Raw genomic sequence first — 21032 nt, 5'->3', positions numbered from 1 at the left:
TTTTTCTCCATGTGCAGCTGCTCATGCATGAGTATTAACAAGCTCTATGAGTATCTCCCATTTCCCCTCCTGGGGACACCTCTTCCTCGTATCCTCCTTTCACCAGTATGGGGAATATATATCAAATGAAACAAAGAAGAAAGACCATGGTGCCTTATCCTTGTATGAAAAAGTGATTTATTGCTGCCAGGTGCGGTGATACACAGCAGTATATGGCACTATTGTGGTACAGGTCAGCAGTGGATGTATATAAATCTGCCTTTGCCTCTCTGTCTGCCTCTGCTTCTGCTGGAATCGCCGAGCCTCTCCAATGCAACGTCGTGACGTCAGAGCCCCTCCCCTACGCGTATCGTCACAGGGTCACGTGACTTCATCAGGGGGAAAAAGATTCATATATGTTAATGACCATTCACACCTCAAATTCCTCATGTGGACCCCCTGGCTGGTGGCCTTCATGACTCACTCCAGCAGACACCTTCCCACCCTTGGAAACAAAAGAAATGTTAATGAGCAACTCACACCTAATTATCTCAACACTTACTGCTGTGTCTGCTTCTACTGTGTGTAATTCTCTGAAACCGTTTGAAATAGTTAATAATGTACCACTTTTCAGTGCATTCTGGGCATTTGGGAGGATTTCCTGTGCTTATCTTTAAAAAAATGTTTTAAATGCAAATGCACAAACGCGGCTAAACAGACGACTTTTTTTTTTTTTAACCTACATTTTCCAGCAGTCAGTTTCCATCTTTCAGAAGCGTCCCGTGTACATGGGGCCTAAAGTGGCAGGGGGAGGGGGAAAGTATTAAATGCCTAACGGGTTTTTACTGCTTTATGGGGGCCCCATTTGAGAAATCTTCCCTCACATGATGGGAATCTACCAACAGCTTTTCCCTACTCTACTAAATACTGTAACTGTTTGTCATGGAAAGATAAGTCAGGGTCACCCCTTGTCTCTGATCATTAATGTAATTACCAAGGCTATGTTTGGAATGTATGTGCTTTACAGTGTAAACTTTTTACCCCCTTCCTGTCCAGGGCAATTTTCAGCTTTCAGCGCTATCACACTTTGACAATTGCACGGTCATGCAACACTGTACCCATATGAATTTACCATTTTTTTGAGACAGATAAAGCTTTATTTTGGTGGTATTTATAAACCGCTGGGATTTTTATTTTTTTTTGCTATGTAAATGAAAACGTCCAAAAATTTTGAAAAGTGTTTTTTTTTTTTTGCAAATAAATATTTCATCATAAATCTTGGCCAAAATTTATTCCGTTCTCTTTTTAGTAAAAAAAATAAAATAAGCCAAATTTAGTTTATAACCAAAAATTATAATTTTTAAACTTTTTTTTTTCTACATTTTTATTTTATTTTTTTATAATAACATACTGTCACCCTAGCAGTACAGTGTCACCATGGTGACACTGTACTACTTGTGGGGGGTGATGATTTTTTTTTCGTTTTACACTGATTGCTTTTACACCCATATAGGATGTAAAAGCAATCATTTTTCTTTCTGTCTGCATTCTTGCAGCCATTGAGAACTACTGAGTGAGCTGTGATTGGTCACAGCTTGTCACATGGTACAAGGCTGTTGTGAATAGCCTTGTACCATGTGACCTCCTGTGATCATTCACAGATTTCACACGTAGTAAGCAATGATGTCAGAAGTGACATCTTGCTTACTACTTTGCATGTGATCACTGATTGGCCAATCAGTGATCACATGATCAGGACCTCGTACAGAGGTCCCATCCTACGATCGCTGTTTCACTGTATCTGGAGGACACAGTGGGCACCGGATCTCGGTGCTGCGCGCTCCTAGGGAGCGTGCACAAGCAGGTTGCGGGGAGGTCGTTTATAAACAGCCACCCGACCCTGCAGTGCCACTGTTCGGCCATTTATATACAACGGCCGGATGGGAGGTGGTTAAACTTGGCGCATAAAATGCAACAACTGAGAGCTTAGTGACAGGTGGATAACTAGGTGTTACATCATACCACTGGTCACACACTTTACCTGTCTCTGCATCCAGCTCCATGTTAGCTACACAACAAGTGGCCTACCTGACAAAAGTAGATTTTTCTGCGGCTGTGCCACGTTTGTTCGGACAATTAACGGCTTTAATACAACCATCTCTGTCCAGGGCTTCAAAATGCCAAGCCCCTTCTCCAAGTCCCTTCCCCAGCTCCCCCATCCCTACCTGAGATTCATCCAGATATGCCCGGACTAGAAGTGGTGCAAATAGAAGGGAATGAAAAGGACCCAGTGGCAGTGTTAGAAAAGCTTGCAGGAGATTGATCACCCCCAGATACCCCCAGATAAACCTGAAGTTGCAGCTTGCCAACTTGGATATGCTCACTTCTGCTTTTGTGCAAAAGCCTCATCATTGTCACACTTGATTCTTCTCAGACTTGCCTTGCCCCCTTAGGTACAAAGAAACCTACTAAAGCTAAAACTGCTAAAAATAAAAAGGGGCTTTATGGTTAAACTTTTAATGTCTTTAACGTCGTTTAATTCCTCCTCTCCTCCCTGCCTGTCTCCAGCAATACACCCGGGAACTAGCAGGGAGGGGAGAGAGACAAGCAATCATTGGGTGCTTGTCAGTAAAGGGGAGTGTCAGGCTCTTTTAAGCAAAGCAGATGTCTTTTGTGGAGGCACATGACACTCATTAGAGATGTCAAAGAGTCTTTACACGGAGCACTTAATCGCTCTACGCAGACTTCAATTTCAAAACATAATTTCAGCCCTTCCTTTTGGTGAAAGACTTGTCCCGCAAAGCCCACCAAATCTTCCCAAAGCCTTCCTCCAATGAAGGGACACTCTCACTTCTAAGAATGGTGGGATGTCTTTTACAGTATGCCTCTCTGTGGGTCACATAAGTCCCAAACCTTTGGGTTCAAATGGTGATTTCAGAATGTAGAAAATATAGTTCAGAAATCCCCATTACTGCTTTCTTCTCTCAAATCTGCCCAAGGACAGTCAGATTTGCAGAATGTCTTGAACCTTGTGCCAGTGCCTCAAAAAGACCGGTTCAAAATATTCTATTCTAACCTGTTTATGGTACCAATGCCCAACGGGGGTATACGTCCTATTCTGGACCTAAAATCCCTCAGCAAATAACTTTTTTTTTTATAATTCTAAAAATGCACATGGAATTTACAAGGTCCGTTATTTACCTTTTGAGACAGGTATGATAACAGGCATCTTGAATGTCTATGGATGCCAATCTTCATCTGCCAATTTATCCAATTTATCTGCATTTTCTGTACTATGCAGTGGCACACAGTCATTTCCAGTTTGTCCCACTGCCTTTTGACATACCCTGTGCTCTGAGTATTCACAAACGTCCTAGCACATTTTATTGCCCCACTGAGAACACAGGGCATCAAGAACACAGGTTATCCAGATGCCCTGCTGTCTGCAAATGTTCACAGGACAATTCAGATGTTCCAGGATTTTGATTGAGCTATCAATTTTCAAATACTGTATCTGCTCTCCCACACTCTGTTTGCCTGGAATATTTGGGTCTGGTTCTGGACAGACCTAGCAAAGTTTTTCATTGCAGAGAAGAACCTGCTCTCTCTCATAGCTCACACATACAGTTGTGTTCAAAATAATAGCAGTCAGACATCACTAACCTGATCAATCACTGTTTTTGGTAGAAATGATATTTCTACATGGCAAATAATTTACTAGCAGGTATAGTAGAGTAATAGAAATCCAACAGACCCAACAGTCATGACATGCATGCTGCTGATTCTATGTAATTGAATCACTAATTGAAAGGGGCATGTTCAATAGAATAGCAGTGTGGAGTTCTATTAGTGAGGTCATTCATTCTTTGAAAAACAGGTGCCAATTATTGCCCTTATTTAAGGAAGGAAGGCAGCAAATGTTGTACATGCTGGTTACAGTGCATTTCTCTCTGAAATTCTGAGGAAAATGGGTTGTTTCAGACATTGTTCAGAAGAACAGCGTACCTTGATTAAAAAGTTGATTGGAGAGGGGAAAACATATAAAGAAGTGCAGAAAATGATAGGCTGCTCAGCTAAAATGATGGTAAATACTTTAAAATGGCAACCAAAACCTGAAAGACGTGGAAGAAAGCGAAAAACTACCATTCGAATGGATAGAAGAATAGCCAAAATGGCAAGGACTCAGCCAACAATCAGCTCCAGGAAGTTCAAAGAAGATCTAAAGTTACCTGTGAGTACTGTTACAATTAGAAGACGCCTATGTGAAGCCAAGCTATCTACAAGAAGCCCCCGCAAAGTCCCACTGTTGAAAAAAAGACGTGTGCTGAAGAGGTTACAATTTGCCAAAGAGCACATTGACTGGCCTAAAGAGAAATGGCGCAACATTTTGTGGACTGATGAAAATAAGATTGTTCCTTTTGGGTCTAGTGGCCAGAGACAGTTTGTCTGACGACCCCCAAACACTGAATTTAAGCCACAGTACACTGTGAAGACAGTGAAGCATGGTTGCGCAAGAATTATGATATGGGGATGTTTCTCATACTACGGTGTTGGGCCTATTTATCGCATACCAGGGATCATGGATCAGTTTGAATACTTGAAGAGGTCATGCTGCCTTATGCTGAAGAGGAAATGCCCTTGAAATGGGTGTTCCAACAAGACAACGACCCCAAACACACCAGTTAACGTGCAACATCTTGGTTCCAGACCAACAAGATTGACATTATGGAGTGGCCAGCCCAATCCCCGAATCTTAATCCAATAGAAAACTTGTGGGGTGACATCAAAAATGCAGTTTCTGAGGCAAAACCAAGAAATAGAGAAGAACTGTGGAATGTAGTCCACTCAACCTGGGCTGGAATACCTGTTCACAGGTGCCAGAAGTTGGTTGACTCCATGCAACACAGATGTACAGCAGTTCTTAGAAACAGTGCTTATACAACTAAATATTAATGAAGTGATTGAAAGGAAAGCAAAATCTTCAAACATTTTTCAGTTTATATAGTGAATGTTTGAGTTTGTAAAGAATACAAACACTGCTATTTTTTTGAACAGTCTAATATTCACTTTTCTTCAATTTTTTTTTAGAGGAACAACACAAATTTTGATATTTTTCTTCATGTTTTGATTTGGAATAGAATGTGTAGTGTTCCCAATGCATTTGTGTGTTTGGAAATAAAAGCTATTAGAAGGATTTTTTTTCAACACACTGCTATTATTTTGAACACAACTGTAGGTCAAAGAGACTTCCCACAATGAGATTCTCCATGATGGATCTAGGCATTATGTTAGCCTCCTTCTAGGCTTTGCTTTTCACCCAATTTCATTTAAGATCTCTCCAGCGCAACATCTTGTAGATCTGGAACATATTCATCAATAAGAAGCCAAGCTTCCTATCAACGTCCTGGAGCTCAAAGCCATCAGGATGACTCTGCAACACTGGAACCCCCTTCTGCAAGTGCACCCTATCAGGGTGCAGTCAAACAGTTCCATGGCTGTGGTCTACATCAACCACCAAGAGGGCATCAGGAGATATGCAGCTTTTTGAAGGAAGTAAGACATCTCATGGATGAAGATACTGTCTAGCAATCTCTGTGGTACACATCCAAGAAATGGACAACTAGAAAGCATATTACCTCAGTTGCAACCTCCTGGATACCGGGGAATAGGCCCTCAACCCTGACATCTCCAACCTGATATGTCTGAGATGGGAGACCACGAATGTGAATATCCTGACCTCCAGATTCAGCAACAAACTTTTTTTTTTTTTTGTGGCCAGCACCTGGGACCCTCTAGCACTGCACTGGAAGACTTGACAGTTGTCTGGTTTCAGTTCAGGCTAATCTGTGCCTAAACCCCAGTGTGAATTCTACCTCATTTGCTCCACAAAACAGAGCAAGAGAAGTCAATGATTCTCATTGCATCAAACTGACCCGGAAAAACCTGGCACCAAGACGTACTGTAGTCCACTGTTTCTCAGTCAAATCACCCTTTAAAAGTCTGCATAATCTCAAGGCACCCCACTCTACAATGTAAAAACTAAATTAATACACTGCTCAAAAAAATTTAAAGGAACACTTTGAAAACACATCGGATCTCAATGGGGAAAAATATGCTAGATATCTATACTGATATGTACTGGGTAATGTGTTAGGAACATAAGGATGCCCCATCGTTTGATGGAAAGGAAAGTTATCAACCTACAGAAGACCAAATTCAAAGACACCCTGAAAATCAAAGTGAAAAATTGATGCAGCAGGCTAGTCCATTTTTTTGCTGAAATTTCATTGCAGCAGCTCAAAATGGTACTCAGTAGTTTGTATGGCCCCCACATGCTTGTATACATGCCTGACCGCATTGGGGCATACTCCTAATGAGACGACGGATGATGTCCCGGGGTCTTTTCTCCCAGATCTGGACCAGGGCATCGCAGCTTTGGATGGACCAAAACATGATATCCCAGAGCTGTTCTATTGAATTTAGGTCAGTCGAGCGTGGAGGCCATTCAATTATATAAATTCCTTCATTCTCCAGGAACTGCCTGCATACTCTTGCCACATGATGCCAGTCATTGTCATGCACCAGGAGGAACCCAGAACCCACTGCACCAGCGTAGGGTCTGACAATGGGTCCAAGGATTTCATACCGATACCTAATGGCAGTTGGGGGCATTGTTTAGCCTATAGAGGTATGTGCGTCCCTCCATGGATATGCCTCCCCAGACCATCCCTGACCCACCACCAAAGAGGTCTTGCTGACCGATATTACAGGCAGCATAACATTCTTCATGGATTCTCTAGACCCTTTCACATCTGTCACATGTGCTCAGGGTGAACCTGCTCTTATCTGTGAAAAGCAGTGGCGGACCTGCCAATTCTGGTGTTCAATGGCAAATGCCAATCAAGCTCTATGGTGCCGGGCAGTGAGCACAGGGCCCACTAGAGGACGTCAGGCTCTCAGGCTACCCTCATGAAGCCTGTTCTGATTGTTTGGTCAGAGACATTCACACCACCAGTGGCCTTCTGGAGGTCATTTTGTAGGGCTCTGGCAGTGCTCATCCTGTTCATCCTTGCACAATGGAGCAGATACCGGTCCTGCTGATGGCTTAAGGACTTTCTACGGCCCTGTCCAGCTCTCCTAAAGTTACTGCACAATAAAAAAACCTGTGGCTTTGTGTAACTAAAGTCAAGCTTGATCCACCTGCTGGCTTGTAGATACTCTTTTTTTTTTTTTTTTTTTTAGTATCTTTTTAGAATTTTTAGGCATTTTTCCAATCACCCCTGAAGGAACCCTGATTGGCAAAGGGTGATCTGGACTACTATGAGATGACCCCTGAACTCTTCACAACATGCCAAACCTACTGTCTCAAGCCCTCTTTTCTTTCCTGCTCCTTAGTCATTGGCTTTAATGGTGTGACTGTTAAAGCCCAGGTCTGAAGAGACAGAGGGTTGTCAGAGTTTTGCATATTGCACCTTGCATATTGGATTCTACCTTGATACAAGCTGTATACTGTGCTCATTGGATTCTACCTTGATATATGCTGGACTCTACTCCATGCAAGCTACATTTACGTGAGTGCACTTCTTGCTTATTTTCTTCATATGCCATTAAAAAGTAATACACTATGGAGATTGTGTTCTCTTTCTGTTCTATGGGCATATGATTTATGATACCTATGAGAGTGCTAAGCCGCCTACAGACCGGTCCATCTGATTTATAGAGTGGTTACTCTGAGGATCCAGAGGGATTTTTTGCTTTGTCGCCCTGCAGGGTCATGAAGTAGAGGTGAGAGGCCATTGCAGCCATTCCTTGGGGATCACATTGAGGGTGTTTTGACATCCACACTGTGCATGAACAGGAAGATCACTACACCAATTTATGGACTTTTAAGTCACTGTATATGTGATGTGTGATTCACATATTGTGGTGTTTTGATCCCTCAGCAGGGATTCACATCCGTGTTTGTTATTGTGTCCCATCAGGGCACTTGGGGGTCACGATTTATTATATCCCCATGTGGATTGGGGTCACTTTTGCTGTGTGATCACTGATCGGTCTGATTCTTAGACCTTTTCATATTTTATCTGTTTTATACACTGTATCACCCATGATTGTTTGTTTATTTTTCTACATTAGCGCTGCATCATTATTATGTATATGTAACAGAGTTTTGTATTCCTACCTTGCTAAAGGCAAGTTAAGAGACTTTCAGAAAGATCTATTGTACCTGGAAATGCTTCTTCGCCTCATGTAAACATTGGTACCTCCCAGAGATTACTCACAAGTGCCTCGAATTCTGGCCTTCCTAAAGTCAGGACTTGGACTTGAACAGAACTTGGCCTTGAGCACTCTAAAAGGACAGAATTCAGCCTATTCTATTCTTTTTGAAAAACTCTTGGCTTTGCTCTCTCTCGTCAATACATATATTCAAGGTGTATCTCACATCAGGTCCTATTTGCAGCACTCTGGGTTTCCTTGGGACCTCAAATCTGTCCTGCAGAAACCACCAATTCAACCCATCAGGGAGATCCCCTTAGATGGCCTTTTTGGTTGCTATCACACAGGCAAGATGTATCTGAGTTGGTTGCTCTCTTGTATGGAGCTATTCCACATTCTTCATAATGACAAGGTAGTCCTAAACCCAAGACCATCCCTTCTTCCTAAAGTGGCATCAATCTTCCACCTTAGTGAAAGGATAGTCCTGCCATCCTTATTTCCTGCTCCAATTCATCCAAAGGAAATTGCTCTTCATTGCCTGGACTTAGTCAGAGCCATAAGCTGGCCATGCATGGATCGAAGTTCATCAGTGACCAGCTGAATTTTGATCTTTGTATGGGCACTGTAGTTGTACAGAAGTCGATCCACCGATCGACTAGATTACTGTATTTTTATGCTTTTTTTTTTTTTTTTTCCTCCTGTGAGCTCACAGAGCTTTCCTTTTCCCCCTTGAGCAGAGCACATTATTTGCTGTCATATGCACTGCTCTATGCCCACTACAAATCCCATAGTTCATAGTCCATCTTGAGAGAAAATGAGAGTGGATGTGTTCCTATATGCACTGGGACCATGGAGAATTAATTTAGCCACCCTCTAACAGGAAGGGGGATCATAGCAGCAAAAAAGGAATCTGGTGGAGAGCAATAGAAGGGACTGTTAAAAATTAAGAATGCATACTTGAAGATAATTTTTTTTTTTAAACCAGAGTTTAAGGGCAGACTAAATGTAATCTGAAAAAGAATTCCTTTATAGCTTTTTCATGTTAAAAAATATAGTAGATTTAGTACATATGATTTTATGATAAAAATGTTTATTACCTGGGGGTATATTTTATAAAATATTTTTGAATAGCTATTTATTATGTGAAACTACATGTACATTTTGTTCTGTACAATTGCTGGAAAATTTGAATGTTAGTAGACTATTTTCTTTCCAAATCAGATGACTTTTATTCATAAGGATAGTGTCAATCAGGAAAATACAGCATTATGGCCACTAGATGGAGTTGATATCCATAGAAAATAGATACCTTTTTACTATGATTGTCAGGTCCCTCTAGTGGCCGTAATGCAGTAATTTCCAGATTCACACTTCTTATAAATGAAGAACATCTGTCAGGGAGAGAAAATAGGCTAGCAACATTCATCTGTGTCAGAATTAGCATGAATTTACATGCAGTGTTGCCTGATGAATGGTTCTGCAATTTATTTATAAATACACCCTTAAAGTGATTGTAAGGAGAATGTTTGTTTGTTTTTTCTTTAAATAACAAACGTTATACTTGCCTGCTCTGTGTAAAGGTTTTGCACAGAGCAGCCCTTATCCTCCTCTTCAGGTGTTCCCTGGCTGCATTCCTAGCTCCTCTTCCCTATTGAATGCCCCCATAGCAAGTTGCTTGCTGGGAGGACATTCTTGCGGGCTTGATCCCGAGTTGTGCTTTGTGTGTCCATTGACATACACAGCATGGCTCGGCCCCATCCCCGCTGTCTCCTCACAGGCTGTGGTTAACAGCAGAAGGAACCAATGGCTCCCGCTCCTGCCTTCATGTCCAGTGAGGGGTTAGAGAACTGGGAGAGCCGCTGCTCTTGTGCACAGGTTGGGGGGGAGTGGTAACTGCATGCAGGTTTTTTACCTTGATGAAGAGAATACATCAAGGTTAAAAACCTACCTTTTACAACCATTTTAAGTATTCCTCATCCAATAATAACCCCACTAACCGTACACATGTTACAGAAGTGGGTTGTCTTCTGTGGGGCCGCATATACATAATGCATATCTTTTTGAGCCCAGTACAGAACACTAATGATTGGGACCCAGGACTCCTGATTCTGGGTCACCTGAGCACTGTGATAGCCTCTGATTTGCTATCACAGTGATCAGTCACTGTGAGCCCACCCCTGTGTTTACTACTTCTTCTGAATGAAAGGAAAGATGCATTGCATCTTTCTCTTGCAGGAGAGAAAGATATACATAAACAGTGTATAAAAAAAGTGTAAAAAAAATTTAATAAATTAAATATAGAGGAAAAAAAAATAACAAGATCAAGGCTTGCCAGGGTTAGTGTTGGGGTCAGTATTGGGGTCAAAGGTCACGGTAGGCTTATTTTGTGTGGATTTAAAAAAAAAAAATGTTTAATCGGTGTCAGTTAGTGTCAGTGTGTTTTTTAGGCAGGATGCACACCATGGTTTCTGAACCTACTACAGGTACAAACAACAACTAATATACACATGTGGTATCGCTGTGATCGTCAGGAGCAGGAGAATTTATTTTGGGTTGTTCTTTGGTGGTAAATTATGGTAATAGCAAGAAATATACAGCTTTTTCTCAAAAGCTTTTTTTTGCTATTTTGAGTCCGTTTTCATTTGATAATAGAAAAAAAAATCCATTACCATTTACGACCAAAATGAAGGCCAATTTGTCCTGGAAATAAAAAAAAGTATAATCTGCCTAGATACACAAAGTAGCAAAATTGTGCTTACGCATTAACAATTGTTTCATCCTTAGGTGGGAAGGAGTTTTTGTAAAAGTCTGTATTGTTTATGAAACCTTCTGTATATGTATATTTGTCTCTGTCGCTGTTGCTGATTTTAGCCCAATTCCTGCCTCGTAAAGCCATTGTTGGTACATAGATGGGAGCTAAATGACTGCTACACTGTAGATAGGGATGCCAATTATATTATTTTTAAATGAACCTTGTCACCATTCCTTTCAACCAGAATCTTCCCATAAGATTTTACAGTATTTGTATTTAATGTTTATTGTACATCTTATTTTCCCAGTAAAAACCTACTTTGTGTTTGAGATCCAAAATCCCTGAGCTGCTGGGCTACATAATAGGTTATGTAGGAAGGGAGGGATGTAGGTAGAGAAGTTGGGCCAGCACAGAGATAACACTGTTCAACAGGTAAAAAGTTTTGGGCATAAAATTAGCTAATCTTACATAATTTTGGGGTGCTGAAAACGAAAATGACCCTAAAAAATGTTGATTGGCTCTAGTTTCCATGATATATTCACCCATCTAATGACGTAAGCCATTCAAAATTATGATGCAACTTCAGCTGCATATTGCGCAATTGATACTGGTGACCAATAGAAAATTGCATGTATACTGAGATGATGCAATATTAGCCTTTAATTGCATCACTTCACTGCATAAAAGCTGCAGTATCTGTAGCTGATTGTCGACAGCGTCTTTACATTTCGTTTTATGCTTATATAGGCTACTCAGTAATGCCTCGAACTTGTGTGAATAAAGCAGATAATTTCTGCTATATCTGCGGTGAAATAACTTTTATCTCACAAAAAAGGAGGATAACAGGAATGATTAAGAAAGCCTACAACTTGTATTTTGGCTGCAAGATAGGAGACCAGGACAAGAGCTGGGCACCACATATATGCTGCAATTCTTGTGGGACGGCACTGGAGCAATGGTTGAATGGACAAAAGGCATCTATGCCTTTCGCTGTGCCAATGATTTGGAGAGAGCCAACAGATCATGTTAGTAATTGTTACTTTTGTATGGTGCCTCCAATTGTAAAAGGGCTAAATAAGAAGAAAAAGTTATCTGTGCACTATCCAAATATTCCATCGGCAATACGTCCAATTCCTAAAGCACCAGAATCCTTCGTGGTTGAGTCAAGTGAGGAAGAACCTGAAGCTGTAGTCACGTGCAGTTGTAAGAGATAGCCCTTTCCTCGAATACAAGAGAAAAGCCAAGAGAAGCAAAACCGACACAAACTGAAGACAAAACTAGTGAGAATCCTAAGTATTAAAATGATTCAACTTAGCTTATGGCTATAATTTTTCTTGGTAATCCTATGCAATATATTATGCCATTTAGGCTTTGTTATGTAGTCAATATCACTTGCTTTATATTTGTGGAAAGACATCTATCTATATAATTATTGTGCATTATGTAGTCATTACGCCTATGGTAGAAAACTTTCCGTTTACAGAAAAACTAGAGCCAATTGACAAATTTCATTGTTATATTTGAACTCAGAATGTGAAATTCATTAAGAAATGGATCCTTTTGTTTCCAAAACTGGCAAAAAATAAAAATTTGTTGAACAGTGTAATTAGACACTCCCAGAAAAAGAAAGGGTTATGTTGTACAAGGGAAGAGGGACTACAGCAGGCCATACATGGGCCGAATTTCGAACTATTTTTCAATCAAAAACATTGTTCGTTTTGTAATCCAATGGTGCCACCAATGATTTTGAAAATCGGTAGTTTTTCACGAGTTTTCCAGGATGCCCAAAAAACGAAATGGAGAGGAACCACGAATATCGGCCAGTGCCACTGCCCCACTAACAGACCAAAAGTCGGCTGATTATTCTTAGGTCTGATTTTCGAATGAAAAATTGTTTGAAAATCGACCCATGTATGGCTGGCCTAAGAAACTGATTCTGCTGGTGTAGTTAATTGTGCTAGAAAGTTTAGCGGCACATTGCAAGTGAATAAAAAATAATATATGAAAAGGAGAGGAATGAAATATATATATATATATATATATATATATATATATATATATATTTTCTATTACATTTTCCTTGTTTTTACATGTTTTCGGTTCTGCATTTCAATACTGTCAAGACATGTCGATTTAAAGGATTTAGCAGAGGCACATCAACTCTCATACCATCAACTTTTGCTTTTTAAATTGTCGGTGAAGCTGTGCATGAAAAATTTCGCTGTTCTCAATACATGGGGTCACAGCAGAACACTCTGTATCTTCAGTTGGTTGCACATGAAGTAGTTCACAAGTTCCAATAAGCAAGATTGTACCTTGGAATATTAATCGTTTGGGCTAATCATGCTTCCAATTTAAGCTGGATTGATCATCATGGTCTCAATTATTATTTAATTTTTCACCAAAGACTAGTACAATTCTGCTTCTTGTTATTCATATTGAACTATGATGACAGAGGAAAGAATTTATTAATTCTAATTTGTCCATATACTTATACTTTCACACAATGTGTAGACTTACTCTGCTAGTATATTGGTTTGTGCTGAATACAAATGTGCTGCTGATGTATAGGAAAGTTGATCTGTGTAATGCAAGCTAACAAAAGATACACATAGTTAGAGGATTTGGCTCATCTTCTAGGTGGGAAGATGTTTATTTTTATCTTCGGGATGTTCCTTTAATTTGAGTGTGTTGGTGATCTAAATAAAAAGACAATGCTGTTATGCCTTTATATTTGTACCATCTGCTCAGACTGCAGAGCTCAGTGGGTGGTTTGAAATGAGTGAGCCGAATTCCTTGTGCATTTCTTTGTATTATATTTTTACATGGGAGACATCATATAAAAATCACTAAATTAGAGCACACAGATATTTAAAGCCTCTAGGTCCAGTCAATTTTTAGTTTTGGATAGAGTAAGGTTTACTTATTTTTTTTTGACTGAGACCCTATCAAGTAGATTTTCTCTTCCTGTCTATGCTACACCTGTACAAGAAATACGGTAAGCAGTTGTCTCGGGCAGAAAGACACACAGCATGAAGAAGTTGCCTGAAGTTCTAATCCTCCATCATGCTACTAAGAACTGTTTTTGTCTGTGTCCCTATAGGAAGAATTTGCCATCACTTCCTGTCCTGAAAGAATATATGTATATACAGTGGGGCAAAAAAGTATTTAGTCAGCCACCAATTGTGCAAGTTCTCCCACTTAAAAAGATGAGAGAGGCCTGTAATTGGCATCATAGGTAGACCTCAACTATGAGAGACAAAAATGAGAAAAAAAAATCCAGACAATCACATTGGCTGATTTGGAAAGAATTTATTTGCAAATTATGGTGGAAAATAAGTATTTGGTCAATATCAAAAGTTCATCTCAATACTTTGTTATATATCCTTTGTTGGCAATGACAGAGGTCAAACTTTTCCTGTAAGTCTTCACAAGGTTGGCACACACTGTTGCTGGTATGTTGGCCCTTTCCTCCATGCAGATCTCCTCTAGAGCAGTGATGTTTTGGGGCTGTCACTGGGCAACACGGACTTTCAACTCCCTCCAAAGGTTTTCTATGGGGTTGAGATCTGGAGACTGGCTAGGCCACTCCAGGACCTTGGAATGCTTCTTACAAAGCCACTCTTTCATTGCCCGGGCGGTATGTTTGGGATCATTGTCATGTTGGAAGACCCAGCCACGTTTCATCTTCAATGCCCTTGCTGATGGAAGGAGGTTTGCACTCAAAATCTCACGATACATGGCCCCATTCATTCTGTCCTGTACATGGATCAGTCGTCCTGGTCCCTTTGCGGAGAAACAGCCCCAAAGCATGATGTTGCCAACCCCATGCTTCACAGTAGGTATGGTGTTCTTTGGATGCAACTCAGCATTCTCTCTCCTCCAAACACGACTAGTTGTGTTTCTACAAAACAGTTCTATGTTGGTTTCATCTGACCATATGACATTCTCCCAATCCTCTTCCGGATCATCCAAATGCTCTCTAGCAAACTTCAGATGGGCCAGGACATGCACTGGCTTAAGCAGGGGGACACATCTGGCACTGCAGGATCTGAGTCCCTGGCGGCATAGTGTGTTACTGATGGTAGCCTTTGTTACATTGGTCCCAGCTCTCTGCAGGTCATTCACTAGGTCCCCCCGTGTGGTCCTGGGATTTTTGCTCACCGTTCTTGTGATCATTTTGACCCCACGGGGTGAGATCTTGCGTGGAGCCCCAGATCGAGGGAGATTATCAGTGGTCTTGTATGTCTTCCATTTTCTAATTATTGCTCCCACAGTTGATTTGTTCACACCAAGCTGCTTGCCTATTGCAGGTTCAGTCTTCCCAGCCTGGTGCAGGTCTTCAATTTTGTTTCTGGTGTCGTTCGACAGCGCTTTGGTTTTCACCATAGTGGAGTTTGGAGTGTGACTGAGGTTGTGGACAGGTGTCTTTTATACTGATAAGTTCAAACAGGTGCCATTGATACAGGTAATGAGTGCAGGACAGAGGTGCCTCTTAAAGAAGAAGGTACAGGTCTGTGGGAGCCAGAAATCTTGCTTGTTTGTAGGTGACCAAATACTTATTTTCCACCATAATTTGCAAATAAATTCTTTCCAAATCAGCCAATGTGATTGTCTGGATTTGTTTTCTCATTTTGTCTCTCCTAGTTGAGGTCTACCTATGATGCCAATTACAGGCCTCTCTCATCTTTTTAAGTGGGAGAACTTGCACAATTGGTGGCTGACTAAATACTTTTTTGCCCCACTGTAGGTGAGTGCTGGCAATGAACAAATGAATAAATATAGAGCTGCTAGCACACAAGGTATAGGTAATAGTCCCCACAAATATAAGATACAAAAGTGCAGTGCTAAAAAGACTACAAAAATATATTAAGTCAAGTGAACTGAAAGTGCAGGTAAAATGAAAGATAAAAAGGTCTGCAGAATAAATTGTGATAATAATGTCCGTGACCACAAGTGATAATCATCAAATAAGTGAGGCATATAAATGAAATGCAATAATAATGATAATGATTAGGTCTGTAAAATACATATATTAATGTCCGTAGGACCACAAGGTGCAGTAATCAAAGGTGCAAGATAACTGTGGTAGTAATCAAGTGAAGGAATCCACCACCTCTGTCATATGTAAACTCACCAGAAAGCTACTGGTAAATAGCATGTAGGTATATCACATCTGAAGACCAGGAGACAGCCAGGGGATCTAACACAAACTGCTCCAACGTAGGCGAAGATGGACTAGGGAAGATAGCTCACCACAGGAACACAGAAATCGTATATAGTGTAGTAATTTTATTGAAATACAAGGTAAAATATCCAATTTATAAAATCAGGTAAAAAGGAGTACCAAGATGGCCGCCACTCCATCCTTTCAGTGCACTTATATGGTACACTTGACTGTTCCACTTGATTTAATATATTTTTGTACTCTTTTTAGTGCTGTCCTGAAAGAAAGTCAGGGAAAGTATTCCCAGTACACAGACGACAATAAAAACCTAACAGAAGCTCTTAGTCTATTCAGAACAAAATAAGTTTTGTCTGGACTTGCAGAGCCCAGGAGAGTTCTCTCTGTGCATTTGTCCCTCCATAAGAGCCTGGGTGGTCAGGTAGTGATGGAGAAATTTCGTTAAGGTGAGCAGACCTTGGCAAAATCTTGTTTTGTGGAAAAAGCATTCATTTTGCTGATTTAAAACGCATGCTAGGCACAATACGAGTTTAATTTTTAAAACACAAATGCCATTGTCATTTAAAGCAGCTTATACTACAATATCGCTGCAAGAGACAAACACACATATGCAAACTGTAGAGCCCAATGTGGCTTCAAACCAGTGAACCTGCTGCTACTGTGGATCCCATAATCTTAATTGTATGATTTAAACCGATACGATCCTTTGGTCAGTGACAGCTGTTACTGGTAAATGGATTTACGATGACAGAACATATGTACTAATGGCTTCCGGGCGGTAGAGGGCAAATATCCATGTATCCTGGCACATAGGTGTGTGCAGCCTGTTGCATTAAGGTATGCACCCTAAACCCGTACAAATCAATGTATACAAACATGAACAGTGTCAGTAGGACAGTGGATGGTGTCAATTTGTTTATTTTTTAATTACTTTTTACAGTTTTATTATTTATTTTTTTTAAATATTATTTTTTTAACTTTTAGGAGCCCTGTTGGGGGGCTTTGGTGAAATATCAGGCCCCTAATGTCTCACTTTTGTGACAGACCGGGACTGAGGACAGAGATTACTCAATCCCTTTTTTTCCTGTAGCCTCAGCTGCACTAGACTGTGAATGTATGGGGAGTGTTCTGTGCTGAGTGGCTTCCTGTTCATTCACAAACTAAAGCATAGTAAACTGTGTTTAGTATGCTTCGGTTATGAATAGACACAATGAGTAATCATTACTGATCACTGATTGTTTTCATTCGGAAAAGGTTCAGGATAGAGAGCAGGGAATATATAATTTATCGGCCCCTTCCCTGCTCTCCATCCTGAAACATTCCTCGTAGCAGCTGGCAAGAGAAGAGAGAAGAAAAGCCAGTGGCACTGTGGGGGAGGGCAGCAGGGGGAATTGGCGCTGCAGGGGGTGATTAGGGTGTACCTAGGCATATCTCATGGGCATGCCTATACCTGCACATTAGAGGTGCCTGCATTGGTTGACTCTGCCATTAGTGCAAACTGGATACAGATTTTTGGGCAATTGCAGTGGCAACTGTCTGACATTTCATAAGTGGATAAGCATGCCAAGACCAATATGTAAAAGAGATGACCAACCTGAACCTCCCAGGTGCTGCAAGTATCTGTGAAGGCTTGTTCACAGGTGTGCCTATACTGCTGCCCCTCTGAAAAGTGATTCATGGTGAACCTTTTTTTTTTTTTTTTTTTTTTTTTTAGGCTGTTTCACAAGTAGTGAGGAGTCAATATGTTGTCTCCTCACTGCCTGTTTTACCCCCATTTTAGCAGGCGGAACTGTCTGACAAATGTGAAGGGGGGATAATAAATAAATATTTTGTGTGTGTATGTATATACTATAATATATAATATACATTGCTTCTTAGCATAAATGAATACACCCCCACAAATTTGTCAGAAAACCTTTTACTTTCAGAATCAACATTTTATATGGGTCACTATACTTCAAAATACTACCACAAATGTGGGCCATTGCAAACAAGATTTGTTAATTTGCACACGCAAAAAAGTATTTTTCCTAACAAATTGATGCAAGACTAAGTTGAAAAAATGAATACATCCCAATGAAAGTCTTAGGAGCAAAGCTAAATTTTAGACAAAATCATAATTAACAAGAATTCAACTATTGGTTAAACAGGTCTACAGCAGACAGTTGATTATAAAAGGGCGTTACTTAACAAAGAAAACCCCTTTTTATTTCATGCTGTCAGCAATGGCACCACATGGAAGAGAAATGTCACAAGGCCTGAAAAAGAAAATAATCTATTTACACAAGAAAGGTGAAGACTACAAGAAGATCAGCAATGCTTTACTTATCAGAATACTGTAACAGAAGTGATACAAAAATTTGACAAGGATGTAACTGCAACCATCTCACAGAGATGTCCAAGCTGTCCACAGATGTTAATCGCAATGCAAGTTCACTGCAGTTAGCTAAAGTAGTAGAAAGCCAAACTGGGGTGACTGACACAATACGGCATACACTGCAGAGGAATGGCATGCATGGGTGGCGTCCACGAAGGAAGCCTCTCCTAAAGCTCATGCACAAAAAAGCCCATCTAGAATTTGCCAGGGCCCATGTTGAAAAAGAAGACTGCTGGGACTCTGTACTCTGGAGTGATGAGACCAAGATAAATGTTTATGGAACTAATGACTTCAAAACTGTAAGGTGTCGCAAAGGTGAGGAGTACAAAGAAAAATGCATGGTGGCTGCAGTGAAACATGGTGGTGGCAATGTCCTTCAGTGGGGCTGAATGAGTGCTGCTGGTAGGTGGAAAGTCCCAGGTGAATTGAAGCACGGGGCAATACCTGTTGCTACAAGACTACCTGGAGAAATGCTGGATCAACAGGCTGTAACACGCGTTTATAGACCTTCAGAAATATAGATCTGATGTTTCTAGTGTGTGCGGAGTCTGATGGGTATTTGTATGTAATTGAAAGTGCATTGGTGATCCAAATTTAAAGATTGCTCCTTGCCTTCCTTTCATGTTGATCCTCTGGCTTTAATACCTTCTAAATCTGACCGGGAACAGGTATGCCTAAGAGTGAAGTTGGAACTCCTGATCTGCATATGTGTTCCCGGTCACTGAAAGTATTGATGTTAGGGAATCCACATAAAGCCCAGAAAATTTTTCCTTTAGAATGAAGTCGATATTAGCAGCTTTAAGGTGGCCATATGTATGTGGCTTTCATTCAGTAAAGTCCATTTATTCCAAAATCAAATGTTATAAGCAAATTAAATCTTTTAAATGACCTTCAAATGTTTTTAGAATTTCTGTTTGAATTTCTATCCATCTATGGCTAGCCTTAGTCTCCCATGTGAAATTTCTTTTCTTTTGAAAAGTAAACGTCCAAGCAGTTATTGAAAGTAACACTGTACCCGATAGCCACAGTGTTTTGTACTGCTAGAAATGGAATCAACTGCAATCATCCGGGCCCACTATATGATGGCAAACACAACTACAATTGCATGCACCTTTTTTTTGTCCTTCCTCCACTTCCTTTGTTGCTCATTTCTTTTTTAATTCTTACAGAATGTTATCAACACTTTTACACAGACAGCCCATTTGGAGCGCTGTAGTTTCCTTGGCAATGTGACTGTTGGGAGAGATGTAACTATAGAGGAACTACAGGAGGCATATCATGCTGTAGTCCTGGTGAGTGCTGAGAGACATTGGATAGCTGGATGTTTGGCTCTGTCTATCCATTGAGCCGTCTTTATCTTCGACAGAGCTATGGGGCAGAAGACAAGCGGCAGCTGGGGATTCCTGGAGAAGACCTTCCAGGAGTGTACTCTGCCAGGGACTTTGTGGGTTGGTACAACGGCCTTCCAGATAATAGACACGTGAGTGACCATTTTATATATAGATTTCTCTACCATTGTTGTCAAATGTAAATTTTTCACCAATGTGTGTCTTTAATAAACATCCTTATTGCTGTAGTTTGAAAGCATGTTCTGTCGTGATACCAAATGTAAAACATGCTATGTGATAAATTTAAGAGGAGGGCAATGCCATAATGTACTAGTATGCATCGCTTGCTAGCACAATATGAAAAACTTACCTTAAAACCAAGCCCTCAAGCTGGACACTGTCACCGCTGCAGAGGCTTACATCTTCACCCAGTCTTGCTTCCTGGTTTGCGGGCTTCAGGTCTTTGAATGGGGATGATGATGATGTCACTCCCGCGCATGCGCCCAGACGTCAGACATGGCACAGAGCCGTTTCTTCAGAGCACATGCGCCAGTGATGTCACCGGCTGCTTCAACAGTGAATATCTTCTAAGTGGTGGATGTTTAGGAGATATTTACTGTACCTACAGGTAAGCCTTACTATAGGCTTTCCTGCAGGCACAACTGAATAAAATGCATTTACTACCACTTTAAAGGCAGTGGGACCCATTGGACACCCAGTAAGAGCACAGTGGCAGCTGAAGACTGAAGAATAGAATTAGGACCGCAGTAAACAGCGGAGCGTTGACGTGGGCACTGTGGCTTCCACATATATTTGCAAATGTGTGCAACTAAACCCTCTGTTACATGGGATCAGTCTCTTAGATTGTAAGCTGTAACGAGTGGGGCCCTCTTATATCTCCTGTATTAAATTGTATTGTAATCGTACTGTCCGCCCTCATGTTGAAAAAGTGCTACATAAATTGTTAGCCGCTATATAAATCATGTATAATAATAACTAGTTTTTTGGCAGGCTAGCAGGTAAGTGTGCTAGGAAATTCTTGTTTGTTTAATGTGCATTATCCTTGCTGCAAAGGCTAGTTATAAATTGGGGTGGAGTGGCCATCTTTTTGTTTAACAATTTCGCTGATTTGGTGTGAGGACACATTGGATGCCTTTAGGTGCCTTGCTGGGCATCCAATGTGTTCCTGTGTCT

The 21032-nt window shown here is 40.7% G+C and overlaps 1 protein-coding gene across 1 annotated transcript in view; it reads left to right on the top strand.

The window, feature by feature from the left end:
• FDXR (ferredoxin reductase) overlaps positions 1-21032 on the top strand; it is a 77939-nt gene that overhangs the window by 37540 nt on the left and 19367 nt on the right. Inside the window, exons 4-5 of the mRNA XM_089654920.1 lie at positions 19680-19802; positions 19877-19990. Coding sequence (XP_089511046.1) covers positions 19680-19802; positions 19877-19990 — 237 coding nt within the window. The remainder of the gene's footprint in view (positions 1-19679; positions 19803-19876; positions 19991-21032) is intronic.

This window comes from Staurois parvus, unplaced genomic scaffold, assembly GCF_062004578.1.
Source record: "Staurois parvus isolate SC_StPar_1 unplaced genomic scaffold, SC_StPar_1.0 ptg000813l, whole genome shotgun sequence".
NCBI lineage: Eukaryota > Metazoa > Chordata > Amphibia > Anura > Ranidae > Staurois > Staurois parvus.
The sequence above is the reverse complement of the archived record's forward strand: the minus strand, read 5'-3'. Positions and strand labels throughout refer to the sequence as shown.